The 15342-nt window shown below is 53.8% G+C and overlaps 1 protein-coding gene across 1 annotated transcript in view; it reads left to right on the top strand.

Annotated features, from left to right (window-relative positions):
- Window positions 1-3251: 3251 nt before the first annotated feature.
- ANKDD1A (ankyrin repeat and death domain containing 1A) overlaps window positions 3252-15342 on the top strand; it is a 32220-nt gene continuing 20129 nt past the window's right edge. Inside the window, exons 1-6 of the mRNA XM_012644863.1 lie at window positions 3252-3339; window positions 6486-6584; window positions 9011-9115; window positions 9792-9890; window positions 13905-14003; window positions 14547-14645. Of these exons, the coding sequence (XP_012500317.1) occupies window positions 6492-6584; window positions 9011-9115; window positions 9792-9890; window positions 13905-14003; window positions 14547-14645 (495 nt within the window). The 5' untranslated portion in view covers window positions 3252-3339; window positions 6486-6491. The remainder of the gene's footprint in view (window positions 3340-6485; window positions 6585-9010; window positions 9116-9791; window positions 9891-13904; window positions 14004-14546; window positions 14646-15342) is intronic.

The raw sequence follows: 15342 nt of genomic DNA, 5'->3' as shown, positions 1-15342 counted from the left end.
TCCCGAGCACCCTCCTCCTCTGAAGTATTGATGTGAAGCTGCCTATCCCTTGGAGCCTCTTTCCTGCCATTGACCTGAGCTTATATTCTGGTTTTCTAGGGGACTAATGAATCTTAACTGGGGTAGCATCTCATAGTTCACGGCCTCTGAAGAGATCTAATGAGTCGAGCATCACTCATGCATTCAACAAGTATGTGCCATGGCCCGAATTTGGGTATATAGTAGTTAACGAATCAGACAAAAATCCCCCACCCCATGGGCTTATATTGGAATGTGATAAGCAGACAATAAACCTAATAAATATGTAAATATAGCATATGCCATAGCATATGGAGAAAAACAATGCAGGGAGGTGGGAAGGGAATATGTTTCCCATGGTTGGGGCTTCACTGGCTCAGGGGTCCCTAAATGAACGAGGTCCCACAACCTCCAGGTTTGTGGCCTCCAGAATTTATTTTCTGACACTTTGCCTTGGAGGAATAATAGTGATGATGATAGTGGTGGTGGCAGGCACAGACACTGTGCTAGGGGCTTTTCATGTCTTTTTCTTATAATTATGACACTGCAGGGCAGCTCACATCACCATTTTGTAGATGAGGAAACCGAGACACTGGGTAATCGAGTAATCTAAGTGACACAGCCAGGAAGTAGTTCAGCCAGAGTTGCAGCCAGGGCCATGTGATTGCCCGAGGGCAGCAGATGTGAGGTCCACAGGTTGTATCCATGAGGTCCTAGAAAGCCTAACACCCTCTACCCCATCTGGAAAGCTGTGTGGAAACTATCTAGCAAAACAAACGGCATGGCAGGCTGTCGGTTACCAAGGTGCATCCTAGCCTTCCCTGCCAAGACCCTGGTTACCTGTCCGTGGATATACAAAGGGGCTGGGTCTAGACATTCACACTGGACCAAACATGCAGGATGTGGGTTTGGCATCTATAAAACTGCAAGATTACTTGCCCTACTGTGCGAAGGGCCAGGAAATATTCGTCCTCTGTGCTAGTATGTCTGAGCCCTTCTGGAGGAGGGACAGGTATCCGTTAGTCTGGGGGTTATTAGTGTCACTCATAGAAACAGAGGTTTGTGGATTCCTCCCTGTGCCCAGCTTTGGGCCTGCTGTCATCCGTGGTTGATCAGAGAGGGTCAGGTGTGGCCAGTGCCCCCAAGGAGCTTATGGTCTAGCCAAGGAGACCAGACATGCGCACAGTCAAGAGCAGTCAGGATGATGGCAGCAGGGGCGTCTGGTGGGATGAGCTTTAGAGCATGTCACCAGTCCTGGGTCCTCCTGGCTCAGACACTCACCTACGGAAAAACACTGAGCCCACAGCTGCCTGTGACGGGGGTTGGCAGGGGGAGCTCCGAGGTTCTCTTTAGTCTGACACTCTCTGAGATAAAGGTGCAGTGATGGGGGCGAGAGGAGCACAGAGAAGGCAAGTCGGGGCGGGCCTCAGAGTGGGGAGGTAAACGGCTTGGGATGCAGGGATGAAGGAGAAGAGGTGGGGGAACGAGGAAACGGAAGGTGCACAAGTGGGGCTATCGTGCCTCCGGCCTTGCCCGGCGCTGGCACACGGTAGGTGGCTCAGTAAATCCTGCTGTCTTCTACCGTCAGAGCTGTGGAGAAGGTAGTTGCTGACTCCACCGGGACACGAAAACTGGACGATGGGCACCCCGAGGGGCATGAGGCGCACACAGCTGGGCTGCTGTGGATGGTCTTGCCCACACTCTCCCATTCTTGGGGTTTCGCCACATCCTGGCCGTGTGGACGTGGGGTGAGTTGGTAAGGAAGAGCAGCCGGTCTGGGGAGGCCCCTGACCTTGAGAGGGGGCAGAGCCATCCCCCTTTCCCCCCATCCCTAGGTGGAAGACCTCCTCCCAGGGAGATGTTCAGGGGCAGAGAAGGGCTGTTCACCTCTCCCCTCTGCAGTGCCCTCGTGACACAGTGTGGGGCACCCTCACCCACATCCCGTACCCCCTTTCCTCCCCCAGTGCTTCCTCTGGAGAGGCAGCTCCAGGAGGCCGCCCGCCGGAACGACATGGGGAGGATGCAGGAGCTGATCGGGAGGAGGGTTAACGTCAGGGCCAGAAACCACGTGCGTAATGGGCTCCTCCAAATCTGGGGCACCTGGGATAGTGCCATGGTAATGCCACCACACAGAGGGGACACTGCCTTGGGCTGGAGACGGACACACTGGCATGTATGAACTTGGAGGGAGGCTCAGCCTCTGTCCTCTGTGTCTGTGTTGTCCGAGGGCTTTTAGGCTTAGAGTGGTTGGGGCCTCGCCAACCCCAATCAGGGTCAGGATTCCAAGCCAGGCTTGGGCAATTCTAGAGGTCAAACTCTTAACCTCTGTGACCCATCTGAAAGGTACACCCAAGGAACAAAGGTGAGAGCCAGGAGGGCAGGGGTCAAAGGTCGTCAGCCAGAGGCTGGCAGTTGGGCAGATGAGGAGGACAGACACTAAGCAGAGCTTGTCACAAGTGGTTCATTTCCCTTGTGATAAGTTGTCCTAAGAGCTGTGGAGGGGAATGAGGGGGGTTTGAGGAAGTGGCATTTTCGAGGAGCAGGGGAAGAAGGGTGGTGGTCCAGGCAGAGGGAAGAGCATGGGCAGTAGCCCTGAGGAAGGAAGGAACAGCTGGTCTCCAGAGAGGGGAGGTGGCTTGCCTAGGAGCACACAGCAAATTAGTGTTTCTTTCATCGTCCCGTCATCAGCTGAAAAGTATGAAGGGAAGAAGTGGGCCCGTGGGTCAGAGGCTGGCTTCCCCCAGGCCCAGTCAGGCCCCTTCGCCTGCTCTGAGAGAACCCAGGCTCGCAGGTGCCCCTCAGGGACTTGGAGAGTAATCTCAGGCCACCTGTTGCTGCCCAGTAGGGGACAGCAGGAACAAAGGCCTGGAGGTGGCAAGCTGCTTGGCCTTTCCGAGAAGCAGTGGTGGGCAGTGCCAGGCCATGCAGAGCCTTGTAGGCCCCGAGTTAGGAGTTTGTCCCAAGAACCGTGGGAAGCCATGAAAGAGTTTGAGGCGGGGGACAGATGGAGCCAGTCACTCTGTTTTACTGCATTTGTTTCAGAGTTTGTGTTGGGGAGGAGCAGGGGGCCAGAGTGGAGCTGGGTCCCCATACAGCTGGTCACCAGAGCTGGCAAAGGCTCTTCCAGCCTGCAAACCAGCTGTCCTGGCAGGGAGGGGGTGGGAGGTGGGCCAGGCAGCCAGGGGGAGCAGCGCTTGACAGGTGTCCTCTCTGTCCTGGCAGGTGGGCAGGGTGGCCCTGCACTGGGCCGCAGGCGCGGGGCACGAGCAGGCCGTGCGGCTGCTCCTGGAGCACGAGGCTGCTGTGGATGAGGAGGATGTGGTACGTGGCCCCTCGCTGAGGCGCGTCTGTGCGCCGGGTCTGTCTGTCTGTCTCAGGGGCAGGGAGCGGCATTAGATCTCTGGTTCTGTGAGCCGGTGGCTGAGATTGCTGCTAGCGTGCAGCCACTCAGGTGCGGCGTGCACAGGGAGTCACAGTCTTCAGGGCCGGGGACGCGGCACTGATTCCATCTTCCTCGTGTACTGTGATAAAGAGCTCTCCACTTCCAAGGGCTTTTCGGCTCTCAGAGAGCCTTTTCGGTCTGTCCTGATACCATGTGAGCAGGGAGAGCTATGGGCTGTAGGACAGGTAATTGGGTGGATTGATGAAGTCCTGATCGCAAAGTCACCAGGAGGACAGTCTCTCGAGAAGTGCTGCAGGGCTCTGCCCTGGCTAACGCTTTAACCAAAGACTTAGACAAAGACTGACAGTCTTACTTAAATTGGCAGGCAGCACAGTGCTGAGAGAGCGCCGAAGAATCTGCATCTCTATGGGTTTGGGAAAAGGGATGACTCTGACAATGCCATTTGAGAGGGAGATACACTTAAGGACCGAGATTTAAATTTAAAAAAATAACTATAAATTTTTCTGCAGAGACTTAGTTGTCCATGGAAACAGTTTGCTTTGTTCTGGCTTCTCTCTGCTCCCGGGTGCCCCCCCCCCCACACCCCAAATTGTTGCCAGTTGGGGATGGGGTGGGGCAGCAGCTCCTCCCTCCCCACTCCCCTCCCCCTTCTCCCTGGGCTGGCTTAGGCCCTATTTAGAGGTGGCTCTAGGAGAATGTCTAGGTCTTTAGTCTGAGCTTCCTAGTGAAACACTGGAGCCTCTTGCATCAAATCTTTGCCTACAAAGACCCCCTGTTATTTCAGGGGCTGAGTGAGAAAAGAAGCCATGAGGGAGAACAGTAAAGAGAGTCCTTCTGTAAATTCTCTCTGTTTCTTTTGCAAGCAACAATAAATACATGTTGAAGAGTAAGACAGTCTGGTGGGCACGCCTACTTTAGTAACAGGAGGGCAGGGGACACTGGAGAGGGGAAATCCTGTTGTCGGAGGAAGGTCGCTAGTGATATGCCACAGGGCTCTGGCCTGGACAGTTCCTAGGAACTATGTATGGGGGAAAAAGCTGCTTAGGAGTGTGAAGTATCCCTGGGGTCCCACCATCAGGAGTCTCTGGCTCCCACGGCTCTCCCTCCCCCGGTCCTGAGCCTTCACCCTTGCGATTCCCACGCTCCTGTGGCCTTCTGCTTATGGTCACTGCTGTGCCCATTTATTTCCTCCCTCCTCCAGCCAGCCCAGTTACTGATATGCTACTGGGTGCTGAGCTCTGTCCAGTGCCGGGTCTCCTGGCCCCTTTGGCTCTAGCCAAGGCCAGCTCCACACTCCATTTGAGGCTCCATTCTGAGCCTAACGCCTTGCCCAAGGTTTCAGGAGGAAAGAAATCTGAAATTCTTGTGGTCGCTGCTGGCTCTTACTTCCAGCTTCAGCTCAACGTTTGCTGTCGTCTTGAAATGTTGCAAATAGTCCTTTGTCTCCACCCTGGTGTCACCCCAGACATGGTACTTTTCCCTGGTTTCCAGGGACTCCATTCATACAAGGCTCGTGGTGTGGGATGGCTTTCCAAAATGAGAGGTGCAGGGGACTTACATCACACATAAAAACAGCGTGAAAATCATAAAATCTTCTCTTTGACTTTCTGATCTTTAAAGTCCCTTGGCCCTTTCCTTGTCTTGTCCCCGGCCTCTGCTTTCCCTTTTCTCTCCAGTGCTGTCCTTGCCTGCACCACCCCCTCCCTACCTCCAAATTCCTGCCAGTTGCTAAAGCAGAGAGTGAAACTCTCTGGGTGCTCAGAGCCTGCTGCTCAGTCCGTTCCCTCTGCGTTTCACCTTTCACCCCAAACACTCAGTTCCCTCCCTGAGGGGAATTCTGGTGCCAGCCACCAAGACCCCTTTGCCTCGTACCCCTCATGAAGGAGGAATAGCCAAAAACCATCCCCAGGAAGGTGTCTGGCTCTCGGATGTGTCCCGGGAGGCGTGTTTGGAGGCCTGGGGGTGCTCTTCACACGGAAGAAAAGACTCAAAAGAGGCGGGGGCAGGGGCTGCCCACATGCAGCACCCCACCAGGCCGAGGTCAGTGAAGGGGCTCTGGTGACTCAGAGCACTGCGCAGGTGTCAAAAAAGAGCGCCCTGCAAACGGGTGCAGGGCTGCCATCAGAAGAGACACTAGACATATTGTCAGTTGCTCCAGCGGACTGGTGGCATGGAAATTGCAGGGGTGCAGATTTCAGTAGGGCATAAGGAGGGGTTTCTAACGTTTGACTGTGCAGGGATGGCTTGTGAGGCGGTGAGGTGCTGTAGACTTAAGCCATCTGCTTTGAAGATGTTCTGTGAGAGATTTAAACAGTCTATTCTCAAACGCCGGTCCAGGGTGAGGTCTTCGCCAGTGATGACAGATCAGAAAACAAGGACAAGGCCGGGCAACGTGGCTCACGCCTTTAATCCTAGCACTCTGGGAGGCCGAGGTGGGATGATCACTTGAGGCCCGGAGCTCGAGACCAGCCTGAGCCAGAACGAGACCCCATCTCTACAAAAAATAGAAAAATTAGCCGGGCGTAGTGGCGTGAGCCTGTAGTCCCAGCTACTCAGGAGGCTGAGGCAGGAGAATCACTTGAGCCCAGGAGTTTGAGGTTGCTGTGAGCTGTGATAACACCACTGCACTTTAGCTGGGGTGACAGAATGAGACCCTTTCTCAAAAAAAAAAAAAAAAAAAAAAGGAAAAGAAAACAAGGAAGGACAATGTAGTGTGTTTTCATGAGCTGTATTTGTAAAGAATATATTCTGAGATTGGTTCCTTCCAAATTTTTTTTTGTTTTAAAGTGGCCTTTTTTTATGAAATGATGATGAGAGTAAATGGCAGCTGTCTTGTTTTAAAATTTCATTTAGCCAAAACAAAAAAAAAGTTTGCTATAGTATATCAACCTCTGTTAAAAAAAAATTCCTGATCTTTAAATTCCTAAAGCTTGGCGCTCCCTGGACTGAGTGGCACTTATGGTCCCTTACCGTCCTGTGGTTTCGCCATGCAGACACAGGGCCCAGGTGGCACGGCCACACCTCCTCACATTCTCCTCGCCCCCTTCCGTGTCCTCTCCCCTAGTTTGGGATGAACGCGCTTCTCCTGTCTGCCTGGTTCGGCCACTTGCGGATCCTCCAGATCCTGGTCAACTCGGGGGCCAAGACCCACTGTGAGAACAAGGTAAGGCCTCAGGGGAGGGCAGGCCCCCTGCCCGCTGCCCGTGTGCTCCCTCTGCCCCTGCCCCCACTTGTCCCCTGTGGTCTCCCCACCCCATCTCTGCCTGTCCCTCTTTCTTTTTCTTCTGATCACTTACTACATAGCTATGTAGGGACAGTCCCCAGCCCTCTGGCCAGCCTCTTTATTTACAAGAGAGGAATCAAAGTGACTCCCCTAGAGGGTAGTTGGGAAGATTAAATGAGAGGGAGGTAGGGCCTCCTTCACCTTCATACTGGGCCCTGCCTCCCTTGTGGTCCCTGGGGTGGGGTGGAAGGACCACAGCACCATTTACCAACCCTGGGACCTTGGACGAGTTACTTTATCACCCTGAGCCTCAGTTTTCCCATTTGGAAATGGGGATGCTGGTACCCACCTTGGAGCTGCGGCGGGGCAAGGGCAGTGCTGTGCGTAAAGTGCCTGGCTCGGTGCCTGGCACACTAGGGGACCTGGCCTCCCTTGGTGCTCACTGGCGTGGGCTGTGGTTTGAGGGAGGAGGGTCCTGGCATGTCAGGGTGCCTGGAATCCCTCCGCCAGTGTCTCACCTTTTAGGGTGTCAGTGGCCCTTAGGAAAATGCAACCATTTCTGGACCAGATGCCTTCAGCTAGGAGTTCTCACCAGGGTTCTCGGAGAAAATTTAGGGCACCTATAAACTTGGATCAGAAAAAAGTGCATATTTATTTTCAGTAACTTCTTGAAAATTTAGCATTTCTTTCAATGATGATGAATGTAGGTGGCATTAGTACCTGTAACTTTATCACTGATAGAAAATGTAGCTATTTTTATATCACATTAAAGTCTTTGCAGTTATCTTAAAATACTCCTTACATTCATACTTTCAAATAATGGCAGTTAGTAGACCTTTTACAAGATCTTTTTGTTTAATGGATCAGTAAGGAAGTACATATGTTACTAGATCGAAAACCTGGTTTTTAATATTTTGATAACTCTATTTCAATATAATTGGTTTCCTCTTACGGTAGGCAGAATAATGGCCCCACTAAAGACGTCCATAGCCTAATCCCTGGAACCGAAAGGAATTTGGCAGATAGGATTAAGTTAAAGACCTCGAGGTGGGGACATTATTCTGGATTATTCACAAAGGCCCAGTGTAACCACAGAGGTCCTTTTAGGGGAAAAAGGGAGGCAGGAGGGACAGAGACAAGGTGTGACAAAGTCAGCAGAGGTTGGAGCAATGCGGGCCATGAGCCTCTAGAAGCTGGAAAAGGCCAATAAACGGATTTGCTCCTAGAGCTCCCAGGAGAGATGCAGCCCTACCTACCCACTTTAGACTTCTGACCTCCAGTACTGTAAGAGAGGAAACCGCTGCTGTTTTAAGTAAGTTTATGGTAACCTGCTATAGCAGCAGTAGGAAGCTAATGCACCATTGTAAGCCTATGTATTTGATTAAAATTTTTTTCCTATATAATCTGTTTTTGTATTTAAGTAAACATTATTTTGAGAAGGGGTCCACAGGCTTCACTAGATGTCAAAAAGGGCAGCGTCACATAAGAAGTCTGCCTCGTGTCATTGTTAGGATCGTGCTGGCCGTGGTGACAATGCCCGACAGCTCCCAGAGAAGGGATGTAAACAAGATATAAAACCTTGTTCTGTTGATTTTTATGACCCACTGATGGGTTGCAATCTGCTACTTAACACAGTGCTTCACGTAACCTGACCTTAGTGCAGGGCAGCGGCGCATACTCTGAGTCATAAACAGGCTTTGCAAGCGTCCCTCCTTTGATTATTGCCTCTGGGCTCAGGAGAGCTGCTTCCTGTCTACCCTGCATCCCCAACCCTGGCCACCTCCCTCTAGTCCCTGCAGACCACGTCTACCCTCAGTCCTCCCTGGAAGGTTAGGAGGTCACCTCCTAGTGACGTGCACTGGGCACTTAGTCACCTGCTTCTTCATTAGCAGCTGTATTAAGGGAGGCAGATGGATGCCCAGAACCTCCTTAACTGTTCTGTGGTGATGTTCTGGGGACTGCTAGTGCTATACGACCTCACCTTACACGTGTGAATCATTTTTCAGTTTATAAAACACTCTTCCTGTAGGTCCTCTCCATCACCAACTGAGGTGGTCAGGCATTATTATCTCATTTGTGACATATGTGAAAATGGAGGCTCGGAGAGGTGGGGGTAACTGGCCCAAGACCACAAGCTGATGAGTGCCGGAGCTGGGATTTGAACTCTGGCGTCCCCACTCCCACCAGCCCCTCTAGGGCTGAGTGTGCCCCCGAGAGGGTTATCCCAGGGGCCCATTCGTCATTTACAGTGTCGTTTTCACGGGGAAGCTGTGCTCTGGCCCAGACACTCGCCGTCTGGGAGACTGCGGTGTGGGAGGAGGGCTTCCCTTCGCAGACTGCAGGGACCACCCTGGGCTTGCTTCCAGGACGGCCTGACCTTACTGCACTGCGCAGCCCAAAGAGGCCACGTGTCAGTGCTGGTGTTCATAATGGAGGACCTGGAGGATATGGCCCTGGACCACGCAGACAAGGTAAGAGCGCCTCCGGCCTACTTGTCTTTCCCACTGGGCTGGGGGCTCCTGGGGCCACTCTTGCCCACTGGGTTACCGCCCTCCTTGAGCTCATCCTTTGCTCTGTGGGCAGAAGAGGTATTGGGCTACAGACGAGCAGAATGTGAGCAGAGCATGGTCCATGGCCTCAGAGAGGCCCTTAGACAGGTTAGAGAAGAGAGCCACTGCTTTGCTTCCTGGAGGAGGTGGCATTTGGTGAATTAACTAGATTCATGGGTAAGATTGGAAATCAGGGGTGTGAGACCAAATGGAGGCGAGAGCCTTGCTAGAGCTTTGGAGGTGGGAAAGGGATCTAGTGTGGGTTCTGGTGGACTGGAATCTTGGGCGGGAAGGCCTGAGAGTGCTGGGGGCCCCTCTGGAGATCTTGACCCCCAGCCTCAGGAATCTGTTCCTCATCCATTAGGCAGCAGGGAGGATTTCAGCAGGGAGGGACCTTCACCAAGTGGCTCTTGTTAAGAAGTTGGGTCTGGGTTTTCCAGGCAGGGTGTGTGGGGCGGGGGAAGGAAAGAAGAGAACGTCTGGGGCAGGAGAGGCCCCTGCAATGCCAGGGTGGTTGGGGAAACAGAGGCAGGCGCACAGGGTGAACGTGCCCCCTGGCTGGGCAAGGAAGGGTCACGCTCCTTCTCTTCTCGGCCAGTTGGGAAGGACGGCATTTCACAGGGCAGCTGAGCACGGGCAGCTGGACGCTCTGGACTTCCTCGTGGGCTCTGGCTGTGACCACAGCGTCAAAGACAAGGTACTGTGACCCTGAGGCTCTGGGCTCCCGACCAGGGTGCAGAAGCCCCTGCCACCTGCCAGGCTCTGGCTGCTCCTCACGTGTGCCTACTTCTGACTCTGCTGTGCCGGAGGGGCTGGGGGCCCAAAGACCAGAGTGTGCCTTATGTTTATCCAGCAGGCATTTTACCAGCACGTGCTATGGGCCAGCCCTGTGCTACAGGTTGGTGGCATAAAGATGCCCAGGACACAGTTTCTCACTCAAGGAACTCAGCACCACAATCGTAGTCGAGAGCTGTGATCTGAAGTGGTGATGATCAAGTCAAGAGCTATGATCCGGGATGGCAGATCGGGGTGGTTGGCAGCACTGCCTGGTGTGGGTTGGGCAGCACTGGGATCCACTGGGGTGGTCTGTTGCCAGGGATGGTGGCCACACCCCCGCTGGTTATTCGCCTTCCCTGTGATTCATGCCCTACTGTGGTTATGGCAATAGTAGGATGGGAGCACCGAGGAGGGATTAGGTCTTTTGGGGTGGAGAGTTTGTTAGCAGGATTTTGTCAATTTGAGAAGGGGTGAGGGATGGGGACCAGAAGGAGCTACGCTGCAAATGACTCTTACCAGTGGACTATTGTGAATCATCAGACAACATATGTTGCAGCAAATTCTACATGATGCTTCCAACAAAGGGATGAACTCCATTGTTAACCTTCTGATGAATGTGCCTGGCCAGGTAAGGGAGTTCTGTTCGTGTTGTGGTGACGGAGAGCTCACAAACAATGCACCGCAGGACCTTAGAACCGGAAGGAGTCTTCATCAAGGGCCAGTTCAACTTTCTCATTTTACAGCTGTGGAAACTGAGGCCCAGGGAGGGGGATGCTCTAGCCAAGGTCACACAGCAAGACAAAGGCAGAGCTCGGTTTGGAACCAGTATCTTGATGCATAACGCCGTGCCTGCCCTCCTCAGCAGGCTGCTTCCTGGGGCGCTGACACCCTTGGTGCCTGCACTGAGTCCGTCCACACTCATCTTTTGGGATGAAAACGCTGAGTCAGGTCCTAAGACTCAGGTCAGGCTGGTTTCTTTCATTCTGGAAACATGGGTCGAGCAGGTCCTGCCCCGTGCCAGGCCTTGGGAGTACAGAGAGGGGAAAGGACAGTCCCCGCCAGGACAGGCTTACCCAGGAGGCAAAGATGACTGCACTGCAGGGCCAGGAGAGCGGGAGCACCAGAGGCAGAGAAGGAGAAAATCCAGCCTTGATGAACCTACCCAGAATTTTGCAATCAGAAATTCTACAAAGAAGCTTTTAACATTGCGTACCCCTGTTAAGTTTTGTGTTTTCAGGTTAGGAGTGTTTTCATTTTGAATTTCATTTGGGCACAGGACGTTTTTCAAGGCCTGCTAGGGAAGATGGACCTGTCAGAGCCAATGACAAGACAGGTTATGCCATGTGTGCTGTAATGAACGAAAGGGAGGCTTTGAGAGCCCAGAGTGAGTGATTCCATTTGGAAGAGCGACCGTTGCTGTCAAGGTCTCCCAGAGGTGGAGATGTTGGGCGTCCCCGTGGGTGAAGGGGAGAGGGCACCGGGCCCAAGGCCAAGGCTGCCTTCCTCCCAGCTCTGCTGCCTCTGAGCTCCCCGCCCTGCCCCGTCTAAGGATGAGTTAGGTGTCCGTATCTGCCACCTGCAGCTTCGAATGGCAGGATGTGGAGATTCATGCCCCAGCGGGAAGAAGAAAGCCCCGCAGTCACGCCCTGCTAACTGGGCACATATTGGCCCCTCACGGTTCATGCTCCTTTGTGTCTCTTTGAACATGAAGGCGTCACACTGTGGAGCATTTCTCCCCGCCGGTCCTTGCTGGGCTGCTGTGTGCTGTCCGCAGAGAGGGTCGGGGAGGAGCAGAACCAACAAAACTGTCGACGGGGGATTTTTTAAACTTAGCTTTCATTTATTAATATAATAGTATGATCATAAAGGAAATTTGAATGTTTCATCTTTGGTACCGTAAGATAGCTATAGCTGTTTTATATCTGTGTAGATTTATCACTGAGGGTATGTTTTCTAACTACTGCTTTGGTTTTAGTATACGTTCACATCTTCATTGGACTCTAAAGATCTGCGCCTCAGTATGAATGTCTTGATCCTTTCCTGTATTTTTTAATTTTAAATTTTTTTTAAAGACAGGGTCTCATTTTGTCACTCAGGCTGGAGTGCAGTGGCACAATCATAGCTCACTGCAGCCTTGAACCCTTGGGCTTGAGCCATCCTCCTGCCTCAGCCTCCCGAGTATCTGGGACTATAGGCGCACACCGCTATGTCTGGCTATTTTAAAATTTTTTGTAGAGACAGAGTCTCTCTGTGTTGCCCAGGTTGGTCTCAAACTCTTGGCCTCATGCGATCCTCCTGCCTTGGCCTCCCAAAGCGCTGGGATTACAGGCCTGAGCCACCGAGCCTGGCCCGATCCTTTTCCTTAGGAAGGTATTGGAGGGAAGAGCTTGAGCCAGGAGTCCCCCATGGCCAGTTCAGCTGGGTTATGTCCCAGGGGCCTTCTGCTGCGATGAATAGCCAAGGCTGGATCTTCTCTTCTGTGTGCTTCTGTGAGTTGCTCGGGGGTGCTTGCTCTGGCCCTCCACCTGTGCTTCCTCTGTAGGGACATACCTTTTCTTTGGCCACTTCCAGCTATGCTCCCTTTTCTAGGGCCCCTTCACCCTCCCGGCCTGCAGTAAGACCCCTTTAAAGGACAACCCCAAGCTGGCTGACCTCCGCGGGGGCCACTTCTTTTTTTTTTTTAACACAAATTTTCCTTGCCCGGGCTAGAGTGAGTGCCGTGGCGTCAGCCTAGCTCACAGCAACCTCAAACTCCTGGGCTCAAGCGATCCTCCTGCCTCAGCCTCCCGAGTAGCTGGGACTATAGGCATGCGCCACCATGCCCGGCTAATTTTTTCTATATATTTTTAGTTGTCCAATTAATTTCCTTTCTAATTTTAGTAGAGACGGGGTCTCGCTCTTGCTCAGGCTGGTTTCGAACTCCTGAGCTCAAACAATCCGCCCGCCTCGGCCTCCCAGAGAGCTAGGATTACAGGCGTGAGCCACCGCGCCTGGCCTCGGGGGCCACTTCTAAGACAAAGAACATTGTGCCTTTTGCCCTGCCCTGTGCAGCCACTTTTCTCTTGGTTCTGTCACTGTCACCTTTAGACTTTCCAAGCACGAGGCAACTACCAGTCCTTTGACTCTCCAGTGCCAGGGGACACAGGTCATGCTCTCCACACAATTCCCTGAAAACCTTGTCACATTACTGACTCGTTGAACAAATATCGACTGAATGTCTTCCATGTGCCCAGGCCCTATTCTAGGAACTTGGGGAAGCTTCGGAGGACAAAAGTGATGGAAAGCCCTGCCCTGGCGGTGCGCATGTTCCAGCCAGAAAAGTCAGACAACGCACAATAAGCACAGTGCGCAATCGGTGGCAGCGTGTTAGCCAGCGACCAGTGCTCTGCGAAGGGAAGGAAAAGCAGGGCAGGAAAAGGGGCTCAGGGGGACAGAGGTGTGGTCAGGGAGGGCCACGGCTTTCCGTGGGAAGCTGATGTCTCCAGCAAGGACTTGAAGCCGGCAGCTGCCTGGGAACAGCCTGTGCTCAGAGGGGAGCTTCTGGAGCCTTGAGCAGTGAGCGGGGGTGGGTCTGGGGGACCCCAGGAGGGGGTGTCTTTAGACAGGTGCATGGAAAGTAGGTTTGGTTTTGTTTTTAATCAATGTGTCTGCCTTGAAGTGTTGGGAAAGAAAGACCAGGGCTTGGCCCTTGAACGTGCTCCTGAGCATCATTATGGCACAGCTCTCAGAGGCAGGGTGGCAATGACCCAGTGTGCAGGGCTTCAGCTTGTCACAGACATGCTCTGTGGCCCTGGACATGCCGCTTTCCCTCTCTGGGCCTCAGCTTCCCTGTCTGTAAAATGAAAGGCAACTCCAATGGGTCTTTGAGGACTGCGGGGGTCCGATTCTGGGGCTCTGTGGTCTGCCAGCCCCTCAGGAGCCCTTCTCCCCGCAGGAGGGGAACACAGCCCTTCACCTGGCTGCTGGCCGGGGCCACGTGGTGGTGCTGCAGCAGCTGGTGGACTTTGGGCTGGACCTGGAGGAGCGGAACGCGGTGAGTCACCGCCCGGGGATGCAGAGATGCGCGACTCTCTCACTCCCCGCCTCCGAGGAACCCCAGCCCCTGGTGCAATCCGAAGCCAGGAAGCCGAGGACATGTTCTAGGACCGACAGACCACCGGGAAAAGATGAGCACAGCACTGCAGGCTTAGTGGGGACGCTAGGCATGAGGGAGCACCAGGAAGGGGGACACAGAGTATGTGTTCAAAGAGGGGAGGAGTCGCCAGGGTCAGGACGGTCAGGGACAGCGTCCTGGAGTGGGAGGGAACAGACAGACAGGCTGATGGTGAGGGGGACGTGAGCAGAGATGGGGAGCAGGGAGTGCCTGTGCCCGTGTGTGCTCCACAAAGTGGGGACATCAGGTGTGGGCTCAGGAGACCACAGGTGAGCACCCTCGTCCTCAGTAGCAGGGCAGCGGAGAGTTCAAGGAGCCCCGGAGCCATGCGCACGGGGTGTCCTCTCACTGTGGGGCTGGGGTCACCTCGGTCAGCGCCCCCCCAAGCCCCACCATCCTCGTGCCTCTGCCCCTGTGTTTCAGGAAGGCCTGACCGCCCTGCATGCGGCTGCGGAAGGGATCCACCCCGGCTGCGTGCGGCTCCTGCTCGGCGCCGGGAGCAGCGTGAACGCCCTCACCCAGGTAGGGTGGCCTCACGCATCGGGGCTCCCGACACCGACGCCTGCCCTCGGCTGCCGGGCCATGGCCGTGCCCACAGCAGCGGCCACAGTCACTCCTGCCAGTGAGGCGGCAGGCCAGGTTCTGATCTTGGCTTCTCCGCTGCTGGCCTGTGGCCTTAGGCAAGTTACGTAGCCTCTCTGAGCCTCGTCTCCCCACTATACAATGGGATGATACACGCTTACTTCTTACCCTGCCTTGGGAATCGAATGCCTAGCACCGTGCCCAGGACACCACAGGGCCTCAACACCTGTTGGTGTCTTGTGGGCTCTTGATAATTCACAAGGCCACTTTATAACTATTTCCTCAGAAAAATGTCACCCATCTGACAGATGAGAAAACTGAAGCTTAGCGAGGACTTTCTCAGGGTCACAAGCCAGTAAGAAGCAAAGCTGCGTCTCAAAAGCCTATTCCCCTGACGCCAGAGCTCCCGCCCACTGACGGGAGCTGTCCCCTGACTTGGAGACCCAGCCCTGTGCAGCCACACTGGCACACAAGTTGGGGCCTGGGTGTGTGACAACCCTGGTGCACTTCCTCCCCATGGCACTCCTCAATTCTGCCGGTAGAAATTCTCTGTTACCTGGAAAGTGGGTGTAGTGGGGGTGGCCTTTCTTTAGGTAAAGAGTTGGTGTTTTTGTTTTGCTTTTTATTTTTTTCATTT

Source organism: Propithecus coquereli, unplaced genomic scaffold, assembly GCF_000956105.1.
Source record: "Propithecus coquereli isolate 6110/MARCELLA unplaced genomic scaffold, Pcoq_1.0 Scaffold221, whole genome shotgun sequence".
Taxonomy (NCBI): domain Eukaryota; kingdom Metazoa; phylum Chordata; class Mammalia; order Primates; family Indriidae; genus Propithecus; species Propithecus coquereli.
The sequence above is the reverse complement of the archived record's forward strand: the minus strand, read 5'-3'. Positions and strand labels throughout refer to the sequence as shown.